This window comes from Pelmatolapia mariae, linkage group LG5 (assembly GCF_036321145.2).
Source record: "Pelmatolapia mariae isolate MD_Pm_ZW linkage group LG5, Pm_UMD_F_2, whole genome shotgun sequence".
In the NCBI taxonomy this organism is placed as follows: domain Eukaryota; kingdom Metazoa; phylum Chordata; class Actinopteri; order Cichliformes; family Cichlidae; genus Pelmatolapia; species Pelmatolapia mariae.
In genome coordinates this window covers 16376524-16394194 of record NC_086231.1, presented here as the reverse complement: position 1 = coordinate 16394194, position 17671 = coordinate 16376524, and the positions used below count along the sequence as shown (strand labels likewise).

Sequence of the window (17671 nt, the reverse complement as noted above, 5' to 3'; positions counted from 1 at the left end):
CCGTTTTTGCACCAACTTCTAAAAAGATTTAAAATCTTTCAAAAGGATCAAATCAAACGTAGCCCCCGAGGGGTCAGAGGAAAATATCGTCCCTAATTAACTTCCAGTTAGAGCAGGGGTGCGGAGGTTTACGGCACAGTTTCGGAGTTCCTAACATCCCCTGGAAATGCACCCTTTATTGCAAAACTGTACGCCTCCCCTGCTCTCCCTGGCAATGAATGGAACTCCGAAATACCTTCTTTGCCCCCAGCCTCTAAAGAAATCCCTCCTCTGCCTGTCTTTTGATGCCTGCCCCCACCTCTAAAGACATGCCTTTGTGCCTTATGCAGAACTGTATGCGTTGCACATTCTTTCTAGTTCTATAGGAGGATTTTTGTAACGCGGTCCTGATGAGCCCACGGAATTCAGCTTAAATAAACCTCAAGATCAGAGTCCAACCGAATCTCAGACACACCACACGCCGCGGAAGGCCAGTGAACTCTCTCATACATTGACACACACACACGCATAATTTCTCTCTCGCGACCCCCCTCCCACCCCCCCACCACCACCAATACCACCTCCTCCCCCTACCTCTACCTTCTCCCCCATTCTGTCTTTCTCAGTAAAACTTAAAACTTTTTTTCATCTCAGATAATCCCAAGATTTATGTTTATATTTGTTTGCAGAAATAGAACCCGATAAGAGAAAAGCTTAGACCGCGTTCCTGTCTAACTGATGATGGCCAGTTATGCTCCTGTTCTATAGAGTGTTTGGAAACAGCAGACTGGCGGTTGTGATTTCAGAGTCATCCTGTTCACTTTCATTTAGTAATATTTATAGTAGATGACTAATGAAAATTTGTATATGACTACCAGTTCTTAGTAACTGTTGACAAAAGCTGCTGGGAAACCCGACTGAAATCTGTAATAAATGCTGCCATGAAAAAAAAAAAATGCAGATGTTTTCTTCTTTATTTTGCTTTTGTGCATTTTATGGTAATAACCTGAGACATATAGGCTACATTTGGTTGAATTCTTTTTTTTAATCTGGTTTCACAAGATGTTCAGTTTAAGTATTTATTAATTACATGATGAAAGTGACACTGCAAATCACCCAAACTAATCTCCGTGCTTCATCTTTTTTTAACTTAAAGCTTTATATTTTGGTCGCACGCCAATGTGTTCACCTGACGTGACTCCATGAGCGGTCCAGTGGCAGTAGCAGCTGCCCCTGGAATGTGTATTCACTGCGGTGGTTCAAACATTTCCATCCAATTTTATCAGTTTGTGTAAACTCAAAAAGTTACATCTTGAAAATATATTATTTTTAGGATTTTTTTTCCAGCTGCACTCAGGCAGCATGTAAAGCAGAAATCCACACAGAAAGGGAGCTTTTAATCTAAAAATGCTCCATGTTGACTTATTATTATTTCATTATTATTATTTGAAAATAAACAGTTCTATAATTTTTTTTAAAAACTGGGCTACACTTGTTAAAAGTACTTGAATACAAAATCCAAAGATTGCATCTAATCGCAACTTTTTGCGTGCTCTATAAGTTTTTCTGCTGATGACTTCAAATGCTCTTTGCATGTAGCACAGTTTTTTAAATGAGCTGAGCCGGGGTTACATTTTCCCCTAAAGAAAATGTATATGATAGTGCTGCTGAGCAAACTTTGTTCTTCTGAAACTCTATTTGATGTTTTATTCCTTTATGACACAGTTAACATCTCTTAGCACTGTAGGTGGGGAGATAACAGAGGGACAGAGAGTGAAACTTTTTGCTTGAAACAGTGCAGACAGTCTGCTCTCACCACTCTGTTCTGCTGAAACAAACTGAACCTTTTCCTCCCTTCTTTGGGGAACTTCCCAGCCCCCAAACCCCACTTTGGGAACCCCGGAACCAGACCCTCCTGTCTGATGCCCGTCTTTCTCCCTCTTAAGTGGGTGGTCCAGGGAGCTTTTAGGGGCGGGGTCCGCTGTTTCAACCCTCCTACCCTCGTTCTTTCTTGAAACATGCTTTAATAGAGAAAGTATGCAATGCATACAGCTCTGCTACAACCCCCCACTATACTGCATCTGGGGTATTCGTGACTGGACGTCTGGGGGGATCACACACATTTCCGATTAGGAGGAGGGAGGGAGAGAGAGAGAGAAAGAGCGAGGGAGCGAGAGAGAGAGAGAGATTACCCTTTCATTCCAGCCAATGAGACGGTCGATACACTAAGATTTTCATAGTTGTGCAGGAGCACAAAGTGGAGTGAGTGTGTGTGAACTTCCAGGTAAAACTGCAAACCAACTTAAGGTAAGTCGAACCGCCTCTGCTCCCTCTGTTATTTGGCGCTGGCTGCATGGGCAGGATTGCTCAGCCAGAACATGGAGCCTATAGCCTAAATGTATGTTCTGCTTTTGAAAGCAGAGGTTTTGCACCTGTGTTGCTTGCCTTTGTCCTTGGCAAAGTTTTTTTTTTCCTCCTTCTTCCTCCAACTCTTTATAGCACACGGTTCATCCACTTTGGCGAACCTGTTATCGGTCCAAAAACCCAAACACATTAGAGATCGATTGCGCAAGTGATGGAAGCAGGGGGATGTTGTTTGGTCAGCGTCGACTTTACGCTTTAAAACACTGCTGGCCTGTTGCTCGACTGTTGTTTTGGCGTTTGCATGTGCCAGTTACCCAACTCAAGTCGACGCTTTGGGCTCACGGGTTCGCTTCAGGAGCGCCTCGCGCACCTTGGTAAACGCTGTAAAAGAATGTGTTTTTATGGTTGCAATTGCCGCCCATATGCAAAAAGTACATTCAGTCCCGTACTTGACTGCCAAACGCGGACTAGTTGAGCGGACGGACTGCTGCTGCAAGAGAAGTGCACGTCGCCTGTTGAGTTGTTTGGAAACGAGTTTTAAAAGCGACGAAACGACGTCGTGCGTCTCGTTTGGCTTTAAATCGTTTCAAGCGAGGACGTATTTCTCAAATTACTCCGACTTCCTGCTTCGGTGCGGCCGTTTTTGATAGGCTGTGTTGGCAATTAGTGTTTGGCACATTCCTCGCAGAGCTGCCCGTTGTGGTAAGCGACCACCTTGGGACATTACCAAAAGTCAGCTTTAAGTGGTTATTTATTGTTTGTTCCACCCATGGAAATAAATCCATCACGTTTACAAATCGTTCGACCAGTGATCAAAGTGGAATATACAATGTTTACAGTACCAGTGCTATTAATCAGGCCCGTGATGGGCTGAAACAAGTCAGTCGACAAAATAATTGACCAATTGATTTTTTTTTTTTTAGTTTTCATGCAGAAATGCAAACGTTATAGCCACCTGAATGTTGGTCATGCAGTCCAAACGACACGAAGACGTCCTGAAGGGCTGCAGGAGCTGTGAAGGCCATTTCTCGCCATTTTATTGAGTAGACAGTTAATCAGCTGTAAAGGCCTATTTAGAGATTACAGATTTACTTTGTAAATCTACCTTTTTCTTGGACCTATAAAATGTCCAAAGTGACCAAACCAAATATATTCACCTAAACCTTACACATTACTATAAGAAATTAAATGACTATTACATTATCCAAATAGCTGTAGCTTTATTTCCCAGTTTTGCACTACAGGCTCCAAACTGTAAATTTCAATTCTTTTTATTAAGTTATTGCATGTGGCGTCTTTCATTTCTTGCAAATCATTGTCTGAGTTGCACAAGTTTTACATTTAAAAATGTCGCATCACCACACGTACAACATGCAAAGCCTAGCAGAGGTCAGATGGAAGTGGGGAGTGTAGTACAGTAGATGCAGATTTTGGATGGTAGATTGAGTTGTGAATATCTGTGCTACTTTTAGTCTCTGCACACCACTCTCATGTTTCCTTGCATTTGCCAGACCCCTGTCTGTGTTCCGATGAACCTGGTGCCAAGGCTTATGTATAAGCAGTTCCCACGCTTGCTCTTGGAAAAGAGTCCTGTGTGATCCTGAATTATCCTGTTAATGATGTCATTAAGCACTGATTGGAACTCATTGTGGTAATTGTGCAAAAAGAAAATTATTTGAAGTGGTATAATAGAGCTGATTATGCTAAATTTGTCAGAGACGATTGCTGCACTGCATTCAAAACTAGTCATTTTTTCCACGTTCCTTTGCTCGCATCTCCAGCTCCTGATACTCAACTCTGCTCCTCTTTAAGCCCTCGAGGCCGCTGCTCCAGGCTTTGATGCCCACACAGTTTGAAGCAGGTGGACAGACGCAGGCATGAGTAACAGTGGGACCAAAGAGCCATCTCCTCAGCCAAGCACTGCCCAGTCACCTCCTGAGCCTCAGCGTAGGGGCAGAGGTCGACCAAGGAAACAGCAGCAGGTAGAACTCCATTTATTAAGCGATGAATGTGATGAGCTTTGCCTTACTGAGCCGATGGCGTGTTTACATCTACTAGATCCACATCTAATGTTTCTCCACAGGAGCCTGTTGGACCACCAACTCCAAAGCGGCCAAGAGGACGACCAAAAGGCAGCAAGAACAAAGGCCCCAGAACTGCACTGAAGGTTGAAACTGATCAGAGTATAATTTTATCACAGTTAATTCGTTTCAAATAACCAAACATTACATAATTGAAATTGGCATAATAAGAAAGCTGAAATAGATGCAGATGCTTAGGGTTTAGTGGCAGTGTCTGCACTTTTTAAAAAATAATTCAGACTTTGCAATCTTAGTGGGCTTAACTTTGCAATGTACCTGTGTTAGTGAGGTTTTTTTGTGTGTGTAATACAATTTAATTCAATTATACTTTTGTGGCTACAAAGAAGCCATCACAAGGGCAAATATGAGGTTGCAAAACAAAGACAGAAAGAAAGACAAGCTCAAGTTAAATCACTGCAGTTTTTATGCCTCATGCGTTATTATTCTGACAAATAAAACATTGTCATGTCAGGAACAACGATTACATTACATAAGTGGTGGGAAGTATCAGAGTGGGTGGACTTGGACAACAATTTCTTTTGAGCTTTAAAGACTTATTTTACTGTAAAGATCAGCAATTTTCTGGCAATAGACTCGTGAATGTTTTGATTAGTCTTTTCACATATAAACCAACCAATAGTCATCGTTTTGCTGCTTGTAAAATTAGACATAAATTTGTGTGCATATAAAAAATTGGGTGTCACTGTAGTTTAAAAATAAAATAAAGAAAACTTGCTGTAGATGGTGTGACATCATCATCATAGATCCACAGCTTGTAGTGGATCAACTATTTGGCTAATCATACAAAAATATGCCTAAAAATATAATTTGAAATTTTTCTGTTTTGTCAGGAGACATCAGACTCACAAGATTCTTTTTTTTTTATTCTTCATCACTAGCTCTGAGGGGGAAGTGTTATTGTCAGGCAACTGAGCTTGTTAAACTTGTTACAACATGGCAGAGAGAGGCATTTCATGTATAAGCCTGCAATTAGACATGGCAAATCACACAAATCCATCCTTTGTGTTTTCAACCTGAACATTTCTCACAAGAGACGGATTTTAAAGAAAAGAACTCTACGAATATTAATTTAAACGTTCCTCTTTAATTGTTTAAAATCATTTTACTTGGTTGTGATAGGCCAAGTAAACTTTGCACATGCTGATGCCTGTGAAAACTTTAATTTGGCATATTGTTCATCTGTGCAGGCACTGTACATGCATACATCTCCTACCCCTTGCATTTTTTTTGCACTAAATTCTGAAGTTTTGTTTCAACTGTTGACTTTACCAACAGGAGTTGTACAGCCCCATCAAAGTATTCAACAAAATGTTTCTTCAATTAAGGAAATGGCGCCACTCCTGAGAGGGGTGTTCCCCCCTTGACCTACAGGAAACTGTATCTAGCAAATAAATATGGCTGCTGGATTGAAGATTGAAAAACTACAATACTCTAAAGAAAATCGCAGGATTTGTGTTTTCAACCGTTTTTCTCTTCCTCTGCAGAAAGTAGAGCCCATTGGAGAGAAGCGACCACGTGGGCGACCAAGGAAATGGGTATGAAGCAATCACTGACATTCATGGAATTAATTGTAAATGTATGTCCAAAGCCTCCAAGGTGTCTGTGTATGCTGGAGCTGAGCAGTCCTTGAGGGCCCGTTTTTCTTCATGTTTAATTAATTCTGCTGCCTCTCTTTTCACAGCCCCAGAAAGTAGTGCTAGAAGTAACTGAAGAACAGCAGGTGAGGAAAACGAAATCTTTAAAGGGCAGTAGGGTGGTCCGGTTTTGTTTTGATGTAGCACTTTGAGACGCATGTTCCCACAACTGAAACGCTGTTGTTGTTGTGAAAGGGCCGTGGTTTGAATAATGGAATTAGGGCCTGTGTTTAAGATACGCTTGAGACAACTTCACAGAATAAAGTAAACCACTTAACATTCACAGCCGCGTTCCCCACTATATCAAATTTATGGCTTAACAAACTTAGCAGTGGTTTTGCGGCGGAATCCTTAAAACATTTACAATCATCAAATCATTGAAGTCTCTTGCAGTGTAATCTGTATTATTATAAGTCACTTTCAGAGTTTGTGACTGTGGTGGAATGTGAGCCCTGCTTCAGTTGGGCAGAAATCTCATTTTGTGTCATACATTTACCTTTTGACTAATGTCAGTTACATTTATGTTGTGAGACCTGCAGTGCTGATTTGCATAGCTTATCTTATTTATTAATATCAAAAGTTCATCATCAAAGAAAAACTACATTCAAAAGTCCCTTGTACTCTTTAGTGAAGCTGCAACTAAAACAACACGCTATAATCTGCCCTGCAAACTCTACAGGGTGAGTAAAAAAACAACAAAACAAAAACATTAACAGTTGCACAAGTAGTGTATGCACTGTACATTTTCATAACCACTCTACTCACAGGTATTGATAAATACCTAAAACAAAGAGCAAAATACAAAAAAAATGTCTGACATTAAGTTTTAAAATATTGAATCTGCTTGAAACTAGTAGGTAAAGGTTTCTAGAAAGTTGCACCAACTAGTGATGGATATTTATATAACACATAAATATTTTCTACTAAATGTTATTTGCCCCCTTTAAGATATTTAATATAGTATACTCAGTAACTTACAAACTGAAGTCCCTAAAATGACATGGTGTTGACATGTTCTCCATGAAGCTGCAGATACTGTTTTTTAAGCTGCTTTTAGTCCTGGTAGGATTTACTGATAGCAATAAAAGTGAGATAGAGAGGGAGACATGATGGAAACACAGCCGCTAATCTACTAAGATCCGCAGGTTATATAAAATTAGGCTTAGTGATGTGCAGTCTGTTGACTTTAAACCGGTCGTGGCACAGAATCCCATCCTCTGGCTTTGTCATGTTAACAGTAAAGTCCTTTATGCTATATGTATACACTCAGCTGCCACTTTGTGGGCTACACTTAATGCATTAAGTGTCACCATAACGCTCATGGTTCATATTCTGAAAAGTGTCCAGTTAACTGCCTGATAAATTTGCAGTACTGTTGATCTGTATTGCAGTACTGGTAAAGTAGCAAGTGACACCAGTGACAGAACAGAAATGCCTCTTAGTGTCAAAATAAAGCCTTTCCTTATATTTTTCTGTATCTGTTAATGGAAGAACATCCCAAATAATTCCATCTTCTGAAAAGTGCCCCAAAATCTAACAACTGTCAAAGGGAAAGACTTTCAAGAAGCGAAACTGCCTTGTTTCTGGTGTACTGAAGCACATTGTCTTTAATTAATCCTTTTTACTCCCCTGCACGTTGCGTATCTGCTCTTTTTAAATATATGGATTTCACTTTGCGCAATACTGTGTTTCAGTTCAGTACTCCTAGGATTTGTGTATGTTATAACCTTCTCAGGCCTTGGCACATTTTTACTATAATGCAACTATAAAACCACTTAAAAACTCATTACCTTAGCACATTTGATAGCAAAGCCGTGAATGAACATGCTTCTTGTGCTTCATGTACACTGACTTCATGAGGATATGCCAAATTCTTGAAAATTCACAGATGCCGTTGCTAAATTCCCCAGATAAACCGCCAGAAACATCGTCTTGTGACACCAAGTGCTTCTCTGTAACTTTGGTTCGTTTAGCCATTTTTTTTCTTCTTCTTCTTCTTCTTCTTCTTCTTTTTTTTTTTTTTGAATTTCAAATGAAGTTGCACAACAGTTCTCACCGAAGCGGGGCAGTTCTCTTGATGCCCCTCGTGTGTCTTATCGCATCCTCTCCACTAAGCAGTTTGTCAAAGGGGTTGAGATGCTTTAAGAACTGAAACCGTTGAGACAGACTCCATTTCTCAGACGCACACACATGAAGGGGAAGAATGAGTCAATATAGTGAGGGGAAACCTGCTCTAACTGTTCTCTTCCCCTGTCTTTTTGGTTTCCTGATGTAACCGTCATCTTCCTCACATTTCTGGGTCTGACAGCTGGAACCTGCTTCCTCGCACGCAATCGCTCCATGAGATTTTAACAGTCATTCTTGTATTCTCGTGCGTTTTCTAGTATTGATTCATGTGCTTGAGCATCATGAGTCAGTAGACCAAAAGAGATAACAACAAAGTGAAAAAGTGTTTTGGGTTTTTTTTGTTTTTTTTTTGGGTGTCCTGCTGTTCCAGGGCGCTTCAGAAGAGGCTGAGGAGGGTCCCTCGTCATCTCAGGCGGCAGCACAGGAGGAAGGGGAGTAGATAGGGCACCTCTCTACCTACCTCAAGGTTTGGCCTCAGATAAACAGGGGTAAAATCTGACTCCTATCTGTGATGGGGATTCAGGAACACACAGACACACACACACTCAAAAGTAATTGCAGTCAGTAATTTCTTCTCCTGATGTGATACCTTGGATTTGTTATCGATTTTTAAGAGTTTTGGATTTTTGGTGAGCAAACTGTGTTTTAACATTGGAGTATTTGATCTTTCAATAAGGTTTATTGAATAGGAATAGTTCCACTTTTTTGGGAAATGCACTTATTCTCTTTTACTGAGACATACAATTTTCACATATAAATATGCCGTTCATACCTGCAGCATCTCTAAAGCTCGCACACAAATATTGTGTCTCATTTCTGAAATCTAAAAATGTAAAAGCAGTTTTTGTGGTCGTTTTAGACGTGCCTGCTTCTCATGTGACTTTAAGCAATAAAGGAAAAACAAAAAGGGTGCATTTCCCATAAAAATTGAACTATTCCTACAAGTATGCCAGCTTTCCTGAGCCCCTTAGTGTGCATGGTTGCGTGTGAGCGAGTGTGAGTGCGTGTGTGCGCCGGTTGCATGGAGAGGGGACTGGGCTGCAGGCTGAAATGAGACTGGTTAAGAAAAACAAAGGAACCAAACTGAATTGTTTTTATTGAAACATGTTTCTAAATCAAATATCACAAACCCTCGTATGAAACATCGTTACAATATAGACATGGTGCGCTGAAGTCATTATGATGAAAGTTGTGTGAAAGGTTTAAACTGAAAATGAAATATCAAATTATTTGAGGGGCGGGGCAGGGGCTCCTTACAAAAAAACAAAAACAAAAGAAGATTTAATTGGATCCAAAAAAGTGACATTCAGGGTTTTGTTTTTCTTCAATCCAGCAGCTGATTTGAGAGAAGTTGTTTGAATATTTCATTTAGAAAAGAGAAACCCTTCACACATCATTTAGTCAACAAGGATGTTGACGTGTCATTTTTTTTTTTTTTTTTTGCCACACTCAGGATTTCACTATTAACAGTACTTTTACACCATATTGAAACCTCAGGTACAAAACTATTCAGGAACATGTTGTCTACTCAGAAATAATTATGGTGCTGTGTTTGTTGTGCATTTCTGATCTGTATTTGACATTACCAGTATGCCTTGACACAAAGACCTCATTTAAACCTCAGTTACCTTCAGCTTCTTAATCTCTCATTCTACCTCAGTAACACAAAAAGATCTCCTGCAAAGTAATCCTTCGCTCCCTCAACAGTGATATACACAATTACTGTACACACACACACACACAAACACACACAGGTTTTTGTGCAGATATACAGTACGATTACACGAGGTTTTCAGGGCTGCAGGCCAACACGTGGAAGCAGATGTTACACTCCAGTCGAGGAGTACAAATAAAAGCATCAGTATAATTTTTTTTAACTGTATTTGATATAAACTGAAGTGAGATTTTGTTTGCTCTCATGGGAAATAAAATGCAGCCAATAGTTTACAACAACCTGATGAAATACTTGCTTTTTAGGGTGCAGTTCCTCATGAAATACTTGTTTTTGGTTTTTTTAGGGTGGGGTGGGGATTGCTATTCTTTTCTCATTTTTATTCTATCATGTATTTTCTGATTCTTACACTGTAAATTGTATGTGTGACACTCTTAATACATGGCAGCAAATAACCACAAAGTGCTGAAATACATAAGCGTTATGGCTAACTTCAGGCACCGGCCATACCAGACCGACTAAGGCTATAGCAACAAAACACCTCGTTGTACTGAAGGTATTGGGAGTGCGTTTTATGGTCTATCAATTAAACAAGTTTAACTTTTAGTTTCATAGAGAGGAAGTGCGTCGTATCTTGTTGCAAATTTTACAGTCTTCCTTTAAAGGATCGTTTCACTTACCTCTAAAAGCATGCAGCTACACCTCAGTATGTACACCTCAATGCAACAAAGTGCATGGGATTTATTTTGTGGTGCTTAATGAACATTTTCTGTTGAAGCTACTTTCTACTTAAGAAAATGTTGAAAATGTTGAGTGGTTTAAGACTTGTCCACACTAACATACTGTGGTAACTCCCAGTCTGTAAGAACTCTATAAATAAAACTCAACTCAGTTCATCTCCATTGCATTCGGAAATCTTAAAAAAAAAACAACGAAATGGGAGATTTTCAAATAGAAACATTGATTCAGAACTAGCTGCATGCCACCAGAAAAAGTGAATGTAGTATTTTTCACCATGAATACAGTACTGTGCAAAAGCCACCATCATTTCTATATTTTGCATACAAGGAGCCAGACTTTCTTGTAATCTTTTTAGGTGGTCTTGAGCAATAGTTCTCCAGGTTTTCTGAAGGTCTTTCAAAGGTTTTCTTTGGATATTGGCTACTTTCTCACTCACTTTCAGTCCAGTCTTTGTAGCTGACCATTTATGTAGAAATGTTTTTGTTTGTTAAACCACTAAACGCTGTGCTAGGAATCATTCACGCATAAAAAAAGGCACCTAACTCAAGGGATGAACAGTGCTGTGTCTACACATAACAGACAACTTGGCAAAGAACCAATTATAAGTTCTTTGTAAGTATCTTTGGGCACTTAAAAAGAAAGACTTCTTTAGTTGAATCTACAAAATATAACAGTTTTTCAGGCAAATGGTAGTTTTGCTCCAACAAGGTGACTCCTAAAGAACTACTAGAAAGAAAATCCAGCAAAGCCCTGATACAGGACCTGAAGGGTATACCTGACCCTTCAGCTGATTTATCTACTGTTCAAGCCTCATCAGAAATGGTTTTCTGCCCTTCTTAAGGCAGAAATGAGGAGAAAAGGATGAGGTATGCCGAATTACACAAAAACTGGACCAAAAATCGGTGGCAATGGGGCTTATGGATCGATGAATACGAATTAGAAATTTTGGGTACAAATCACAGAAAGGAACACTATCAGTCATGGATTGGCCTCCTCAGACCCCAGACCTCAACGTTATTGAAGCAGCGTGGGCTTCTTGAAAGAGAACAGAACAAAAGAAGAGCTTTGAATGTCCTTCAAGAAGCCTGGAGAACTATTCCTGAAGACTAATTCCTGAAGAAATTACAAAAAGGTTGCCTAAGAGAGTTCAGGCTGTGTTAAAGAATAAAGGTGGTCATACCAAATATTGAGTTTTTTTCCTTAGAAACTGTATTTCCATGTGTCTGAATGTTTCAATAAGTTGCTGCACCTATTTCCCAATTTCCTAGCAAAATTTAAAGAAATGAGTGGCTCATGACTTTTGCACAGCACTCTGTCTCTGGCACCAGACAGTAATGCAGGGAAATGAAATTTACAAAAAAATGTAATTGAACATTAAAGGTATTTTATATATATATAATATATATATATTATATATTATATATGTTCGTAGATAGTAAATCTGGTTTCTATCATGAATCAACATAAGTAGCCACATATATAGAATAATCTGGAGAGCTCAGGATGTCTTTTTCTCTCATGGAGATGTTTCTCATACAAATGACTGAATCCTTTATGTCTAAAACATCAGAGGTTAAGAAATTTCCTGCCTCCATGTAGTTTAAAAAATGTTTTTGAGAAGTCGTTTTGTGAACATTTATCCAAATTAGATATCACTTACAAGTTGCTAATTACTGCACATTACTTGAATATCACCATTATTTACTGTATATATGTTTCTTCCACGTAAAATGTACTTATATTATCACTGATATTTTGTATTTCAGTCATTTCATGTATTTCAGCATTGTTGACAAAATTGCAGCCGGATTAGATATTGATTCAGTGTTCATCTGCATTGACTTTAATTTAGTTTTTTGCTTTTTGGGTTGTTTTTTTTTTTTTTTTGACTATGCTCCCTGGACTACCTCTGAAAACAAACACGCCTGGGTCATCTCTGGGGGAAACTCTTGGTTAAATATGTCTAATAGTTCCCATTAGACCTGCAGGTCATGTGGATCATGAAATTTTGAAGTAACTGTCAAACTAGTACTGTCGTAGTCCACATCACTCATCTCACTACATTCATATGACCATAAGTGAATGGAAGTCAGCCTTAAAGGGTGCCTTTTAATTTAACTACAGCTGAGTCAATGTGTGTTATTTTACAAGAGCTGTCTAGATATTTACTCTCTAAATGGGGACAATGTTTTGTGATTTTACTGATAGTTATATAGTTACATACAGTACTTGATCCATTTTCAACTCTTGAAAAGGTTGAAGTGTAACTTGAGAAATCATCTTTTTATGCCTTACTCTTAACACCATTTTGTAGTTATGTTATGTGTTGATGTGTCCTCATCCACTTCCTTAATAGAACTCACAAACCTGTGATATATATTTTGTTTTGATTCTTTACCTTGTGATTTGTGTTACTCTACGTCTGCGCATCACTTATTAATAAAATATCACCTATCAACTCCTTTGTTCTAAATTTGTACAACAAGAACATTTCGTTAGAAATCGGTTTAAATAACTTTAATGTACACACGCAGAGAAACAATCCTTAAACGCTCACAAAAGAATAAACCGACTGGGGAGAAACACTTTACTTAAGGATGGAAACACATCCAGCTTTGAATCTTGTCAGGAATGTAGGACCAAAAAATCACTAGAACACAGATATACACTTCTCTTTTATGAAACATAGAAGTAGATACTGAAGCTCAGAAGAACTTCCCTGACAAGCTACCAAATATTTTAACAGCAATGACATGACATGATTTTTTTTTTCCTTAAAAAAAGTGCATCTCACTTTTGTGCGCCATATGATAACAGTGCAAGATCATACGTGATGCTTCCCGTTGCCCTTCCCTATCATACATGCAACCGCTGCCGTTCCACGCACGGTGACGATAACCTTCATCAGAGCTCCAGTTGCTCCGCCACACAGTCTGGTTTCCCTTTATAGAGGCCAGCAAACCTCGCAAACTGATTTTATCCAATGGAAGAGAGCTGTTAAGCGTTGAGAGCTTTGGCTACATCTGTGAAGACAAGACGACTGGGCCTTTGTGTTGTCCCTTGGGAGCTTGTAAGAGTCTGCAGGAAAGCGGTAGCAGGAAGCAGGAAAGCGAAAACCGTTACATTAAGATCATGTGATGACACAAGCTTTATATTGTCATTAGTAATAAAAGAAAGAAGGACAGAAGGAAACTATAACAATAACTAAATTATTCTTTTCCCAGTAATGTTTTGCTACTTTTAAAACAATAAGAGCACCTACACAGACATAGCATTTTAGGTTTAGACTGTGATTCATTACTGAAACTAGAAAATTTGTACCAGAGGCCACAGACCACAGATGATGTAAATCATAAAATCCGGAATTATGAAAATACCAGCATGCATTATAAAACTGATTGATGCCGTTGTCCTGGTTGTTTTACGCAGCCAAAATAAAGTTTTGATAAAAATATTAAGGTTTGAAAGCCATTTTTAGGCTTTCAAATGCATTTAATGCACAACATCAACAAGGACACAGTGGGATAGATTTAGTCGACATCTGAAAACTCTGAAAATGTGTTTGCTTCATGTGGCCCCTGGGGAAGTTTATGTGTAAGTATTTAGTTGAAAGAGTGTGAAGGAAAGGATGTGAAAGGTAATATGAATTTAGGTTCAAAGGAAAGGGCAGTATGATGTAGCGCTGTTTGTCCTTCATGTATATACTCTAATGCAGATTAGGTCAATGAATTTGAGGTTGTAGTTTTATTTGCGATACAGATAAAAAGACAGCATGAAAGAATAAGGGTAGTGAGAAAAGGGGGTTTTAGAGAAATGGTTGAAACGACATACAGGCCATACTTTACCATTTTTTGCCTTTTACAACTATGCCATTGTCAAAACTTAAAAGGAATTAAAGAAAATAAAGAATTATGACAGCGAAAACACTTAACAGGAAAGCAACCTCATAAGAAAAGCATACAAAAAATCTGCACTGAAATCTTCAGATTATACATAAAAATAAACACAAACAGTAAAAAAGAAAAACTGCTACTTGGAAAAACTGTCAGTCCTACCTTGGCGTTGGGCCCTGTGATGCTGCCTTCCCGACCATGATCCAGTAGTTCCTGTTCCAGCAGGTCATCTTGTTCTTCAGCTGGATCGAAGTTGTACATGGGCATGAGCTGGTGTCTTAATTTCTCCAACCTGTGTGATGACAGGTTAAAGATGAGTAAGAGGGGAAAAGGCTTTGAAATTAACATAATAATCATGTTGAACACATACTGAGCCAAACTTGGTGCCCTCTGTGTGATCCTAGTGGTACTAATTTGAGCAAATGATTTGCTTTTTTCAGGAATGATTATGCACTAGGTCTCAATGCAAGCTTAAACCCATGAAATACCTAATAAAGATATGTTTTAGTTGAGTTAGTGGTGCAAATTCTGGCACAGTGAACTTTGATTATTTTCGTTTTGTGAAGACTCAAAACAGATGGTAATCCAGCCTTGCTTGGTTGTGGCAACTTACCGCTTCCGTTTCCTGATATACAGCATCTGGAATGGAGAAGCAAAAGATATGACGGAGAAAGTTAAATAACTTTTATGTTTTATACTGTGTGAAATGGTTTTGAAGAGACCATGTTTAAATGATTCCTTACTATTGCCACTGCTAAGCCAATGACTGTGATGATGCCAAAGGGTACGAGCAACATTCCCATGCCTGAGCTCTCAATCACGACTTCTGGCAACGCGGTTGCATTCAAATTGGTCTCATTTGTCGTTATAGTCACAGTCATTAACGTTCTTGAGGTGATATTGTCTCTGCTTCCAGGACTTGTCGAGAGGAAAGGGATTGTGGAGGTTGTGGGGGTTGTGGCAGTTGTTGAGAAAAAACTTGTAGTTGTCCTAGTTCCATTTGCAGCCATGGTCGAGTGTAGCTGTTTCAACCGGAGTGTGGATCTTCACTATTTGTGTAGATGCTGTTATACTGCTCAGCCTCTAGTGTGTGTCATGATCAGCAAAAGTGTCTTCGTGCTGGTCCGACGTCTCCTGAGGCATTGACGGTGCTTTGGCCATAAGATCTGTAAAATAAAACCTAACACATGAAGGAGAAGCTGATAACTATTTTGCTACAATGAATCTGTAGAAGGTTTCATGTGATAAAATGAATTGAATGAACTATAACCATATATATGAAAATGCTTACATCCTATTTTCTAATTGCTTTTGTGCATTTGTGATTTAAATAAATCTTTAAAAAAAAAAAAAAAGCAAAGAATTAAACATTTCACTTTTGGAACCCTCACCCTCATATTTACTCAAACCGTGGTGATTGTGCCAGTGGGTTGTGGTAGGTGTTTTGGGCAGGATGTGGGTCATAAACGCACAGAAGGAAATCGGTATGCAGAAAAAAAAAGCTTCATGAATTTCAGAGGAATGGTAAGCGTTCAAACTTCAATACGCACTGTGAGGAAATGTGTTGGCAGCGTATTCTAACGTCAAAATCAACTTACATCCACCCACACACACACACACACACACACACACACACACACTCACACAGGTTCCATAAATATCCTCTGCATCCAAGACTTGGTACATGTGCCTTCCACACACGTACTATGCACATCCCATGAGAGTGCAAAGCAGTTTTTCCTGAAGATTTACATTATATGAGGAGTGCTAAAAGACGAACATGCTTTCCATTTTGTTATGTGGTGACACAGAAAGGCATAGACATATGATCCATTCCTCCCTCCTCATCCTGTCTGCTTGTGCTCTTAATGAGGAACATGTGCAACTGAAGCCAACCAATGAAAAGCAAAGACTGGATTCAGTCATTGCTCTTGTCCAGTTAGCAATTCCTGCACTCCACAAAGACGGAGCATGCAACATTTTACATGGTCTTTGTGAGGATGATTGTATGATTGTATTACCATGTGATACGGATGCGTGTTATTTTTAGTTAACGTGTAGTGGATCTCAGATGTCCTGCACTAACAGCTGAGCTATTAATCCTGCCACCAGGACCAGGTCTTACTCATGTGTCCTCTCAGATTAGAGATCCATACGTACCTTAACATACAACATGCATGCTCAGAGGTGACCTGCGGCAGACTAGGGGCAGCTAAAGACAGAGAATTTTCACTGTAAGAGGCAACATTTGCTCCAGTATTTGCCCCTCCTCCTCCTCCTCTTCTGCTTCCCCCTTTAGCAATGCAGGTATTGCACAGGCTGTTTACATTGACAAAACAGCCATTTTCTCTGAAGATGGTTTCCACACGTCAAAGAAACCCTACCCTGGTAACCCCCGAGATCTTCCTTTCCAGTTCTTCGATTGCCTCCTAGGATCTACTCCCGTCGTCTTGCCCTTTCTTGTATTTCACACAGCAGAGGTTGCTCTGGGGATGCTGCAAACAGAGATCAGTGCGGCAAGCTCCCTCCCCCTTCACCCTGCAATTGGTCTAATGGCTTCAAGATGATAAATGTGGTTGGCTCCCTCAGCTGTCTGTTTGGCTTTGCAAGGATGAGAATGGGATTTAATGGGACTGCACACCAGATGCTGTCAGACCCGTGTGAATGACTGCATCCGGGTGGCAAGTCTGAGGAAATTAACCCTGTGATGTCTTCTGTCCAAACCTCAATGACCCGAATTCCCCCAGGAACACATGAACAGAAGAAGAAACCAGCAAAGAATTCAGCATTAAAATTTTGTTTCACTGGTAAGGATTTGTACAGTTGCACAAAACTCACCACACAGATAAGTGACTGAACACATTTTATTTTTATTTTTTTTTGTCGGTTTTAAGCAAATCTGTAGATTCTTCAAGTCATTTTGAACAAGTTCCCAGTCATCATTGCCACAAATTCTGAAAAAATAAAAACAAAATCATTATTATTTGTTTCAACCTTTTTGGTATGTGACACTGTGGGTATAGTAGTACAATTCTTATACATTACTACCCTGCATAACATATCTTACAAAAGTTGTTTGGAGATTTTTTTAAATAGACAACAATATTTAAAACACTTTCTGTAGTCAATTACAGTCACTGGTTTAATAATACAATTAGG

General features: G+C 39.3%; 2 protein-coding genes across 4 annotated transcripts; one reads left to right on the top strand and one right to left on the bottom strand.

Annotated features, from left to right (window-relative positions):
* Positions 1-2200: 2200 nt before the first annotated feature.
* Positions 2201-13011, top strand: si:ch211-161c3.6 (high mobility group AT-hook 2b). 2 transcript variants are annotated; one of them, XM_063473888.1, is made up of 6 exons: positions 2201-2286; positions 4156-4325; positions 4427-4510; positions 5930-5980; positions 6127-6165; positions 8577-13011. In XM_063473888.1, the coding sequence occupies exons 2-6, from the start codon at positions 4221-4223 to the stop codon at positions 8643-8645; spliced, it is 348 nt and encodes a 115-aa protein (XP_063329958.1). In that variant the 5' UTR covers positions 2201-2286; positions 4156-4220; the 3' UTR covers positions 8646-13011. The 2 variants fall into 2 exon arrangements, with proteins under 2 accessions (XP_063329958.1, XP_063329957.1); XM_063473887.1 differs by having other exon boundaries at positions 2227-2286; positions 4125-4325.
* A 110-nt stretch (positions 13012-13121) lies between these two features.
* On the bottom strand, positions 13122-17033 carry si:ch211-161c3.5 (uncharacterized protein C3orf18). Of its 2 annotated transcripts, XM_063473886.2 has the most exons (6): positions 16673-17033; positions 15256-15678; positions 15126-15151; positions 14675-14804; positions 14465-14500; positions 13624-13697 (listed from the first exon to the last, which is right to left on the bottom strand). In XM_063473886.2, the coding sequence occupies exons 2-5, from the start codon at positions 15520-15522 to the stop codon at positions 14495-14497; spliced, it is 429 nt and encodes a 142-aa protein (XP_063329956.1). In that variant the 5' UTR covers positions 15523-15678; positions 16673-17033; the 3' UTR covers positions 13624-13697; positions 14465-14494. The 2 variants fall into 2 exon arrangements, with proteins under 2 accessions (XP_063329955.1, XP_063329956.1); XM_063473885.1 differs by lacking the exon at positions 14465-14500 and having other exon boundaries at positions 13122-13697.
* Between the last annotated feature and the right edge of the window lie 638 nt (positions 17034-17671).

What these genes read in the sequence shown, in the direction of transcription:
- si:ch211-161c3.5 (XM_063473885.1), bottom strand. Translation starts at nt 15,522, where the DNA reads ATGGCTGCAAATGGAACTAGGACAACTACAAGTTTTTTCTCAACAACT. An exon ending in TTGGCTTAGCAGTGGCAATA is followed by an intron (nt 15,152 to 15,255) that starts GTAAGGAATCAT and finishes TCTCCATTCCAG; the next exon opens with ATGCTGTATATCAGGAAACG. An exon ending in TCACAGGGCCCAACGCCAAG is followed by an intron (nt 13,698 to 14,674) that starts GTAGGACTGACA and finishes GCTTTCCTGCAG; the next exon opens with ACTCTTACAAGCTCCCAAGG.
- si:ch211-161c3.6 (XM_063473888.1), top strand. Translation starts at nt 4,221, where the DNA reads ATGAGTAACAGTGGGACCAAAGAGCCATCTCCTCAGCCAAGCACTGCC. An exon ending in GCCCCAGAACTGCACTGAAG is followed by an intron (nt 4,511 to 5,929) that starts GTTGAAACTGAT and finishes CTTCCTCTGCAG; the next exon opens with AAAGTAGAGCCCATTGGAGA. An exon ending in AAGTAACTGAAGAACAGCAG is followed by an intron (nt 6,166 to 8,576) that starts GTGAGGAAAACG and finishes CTGCTGTTCCAG; the next exon opens with GGCGCTTCAGAAGAGGCTGA.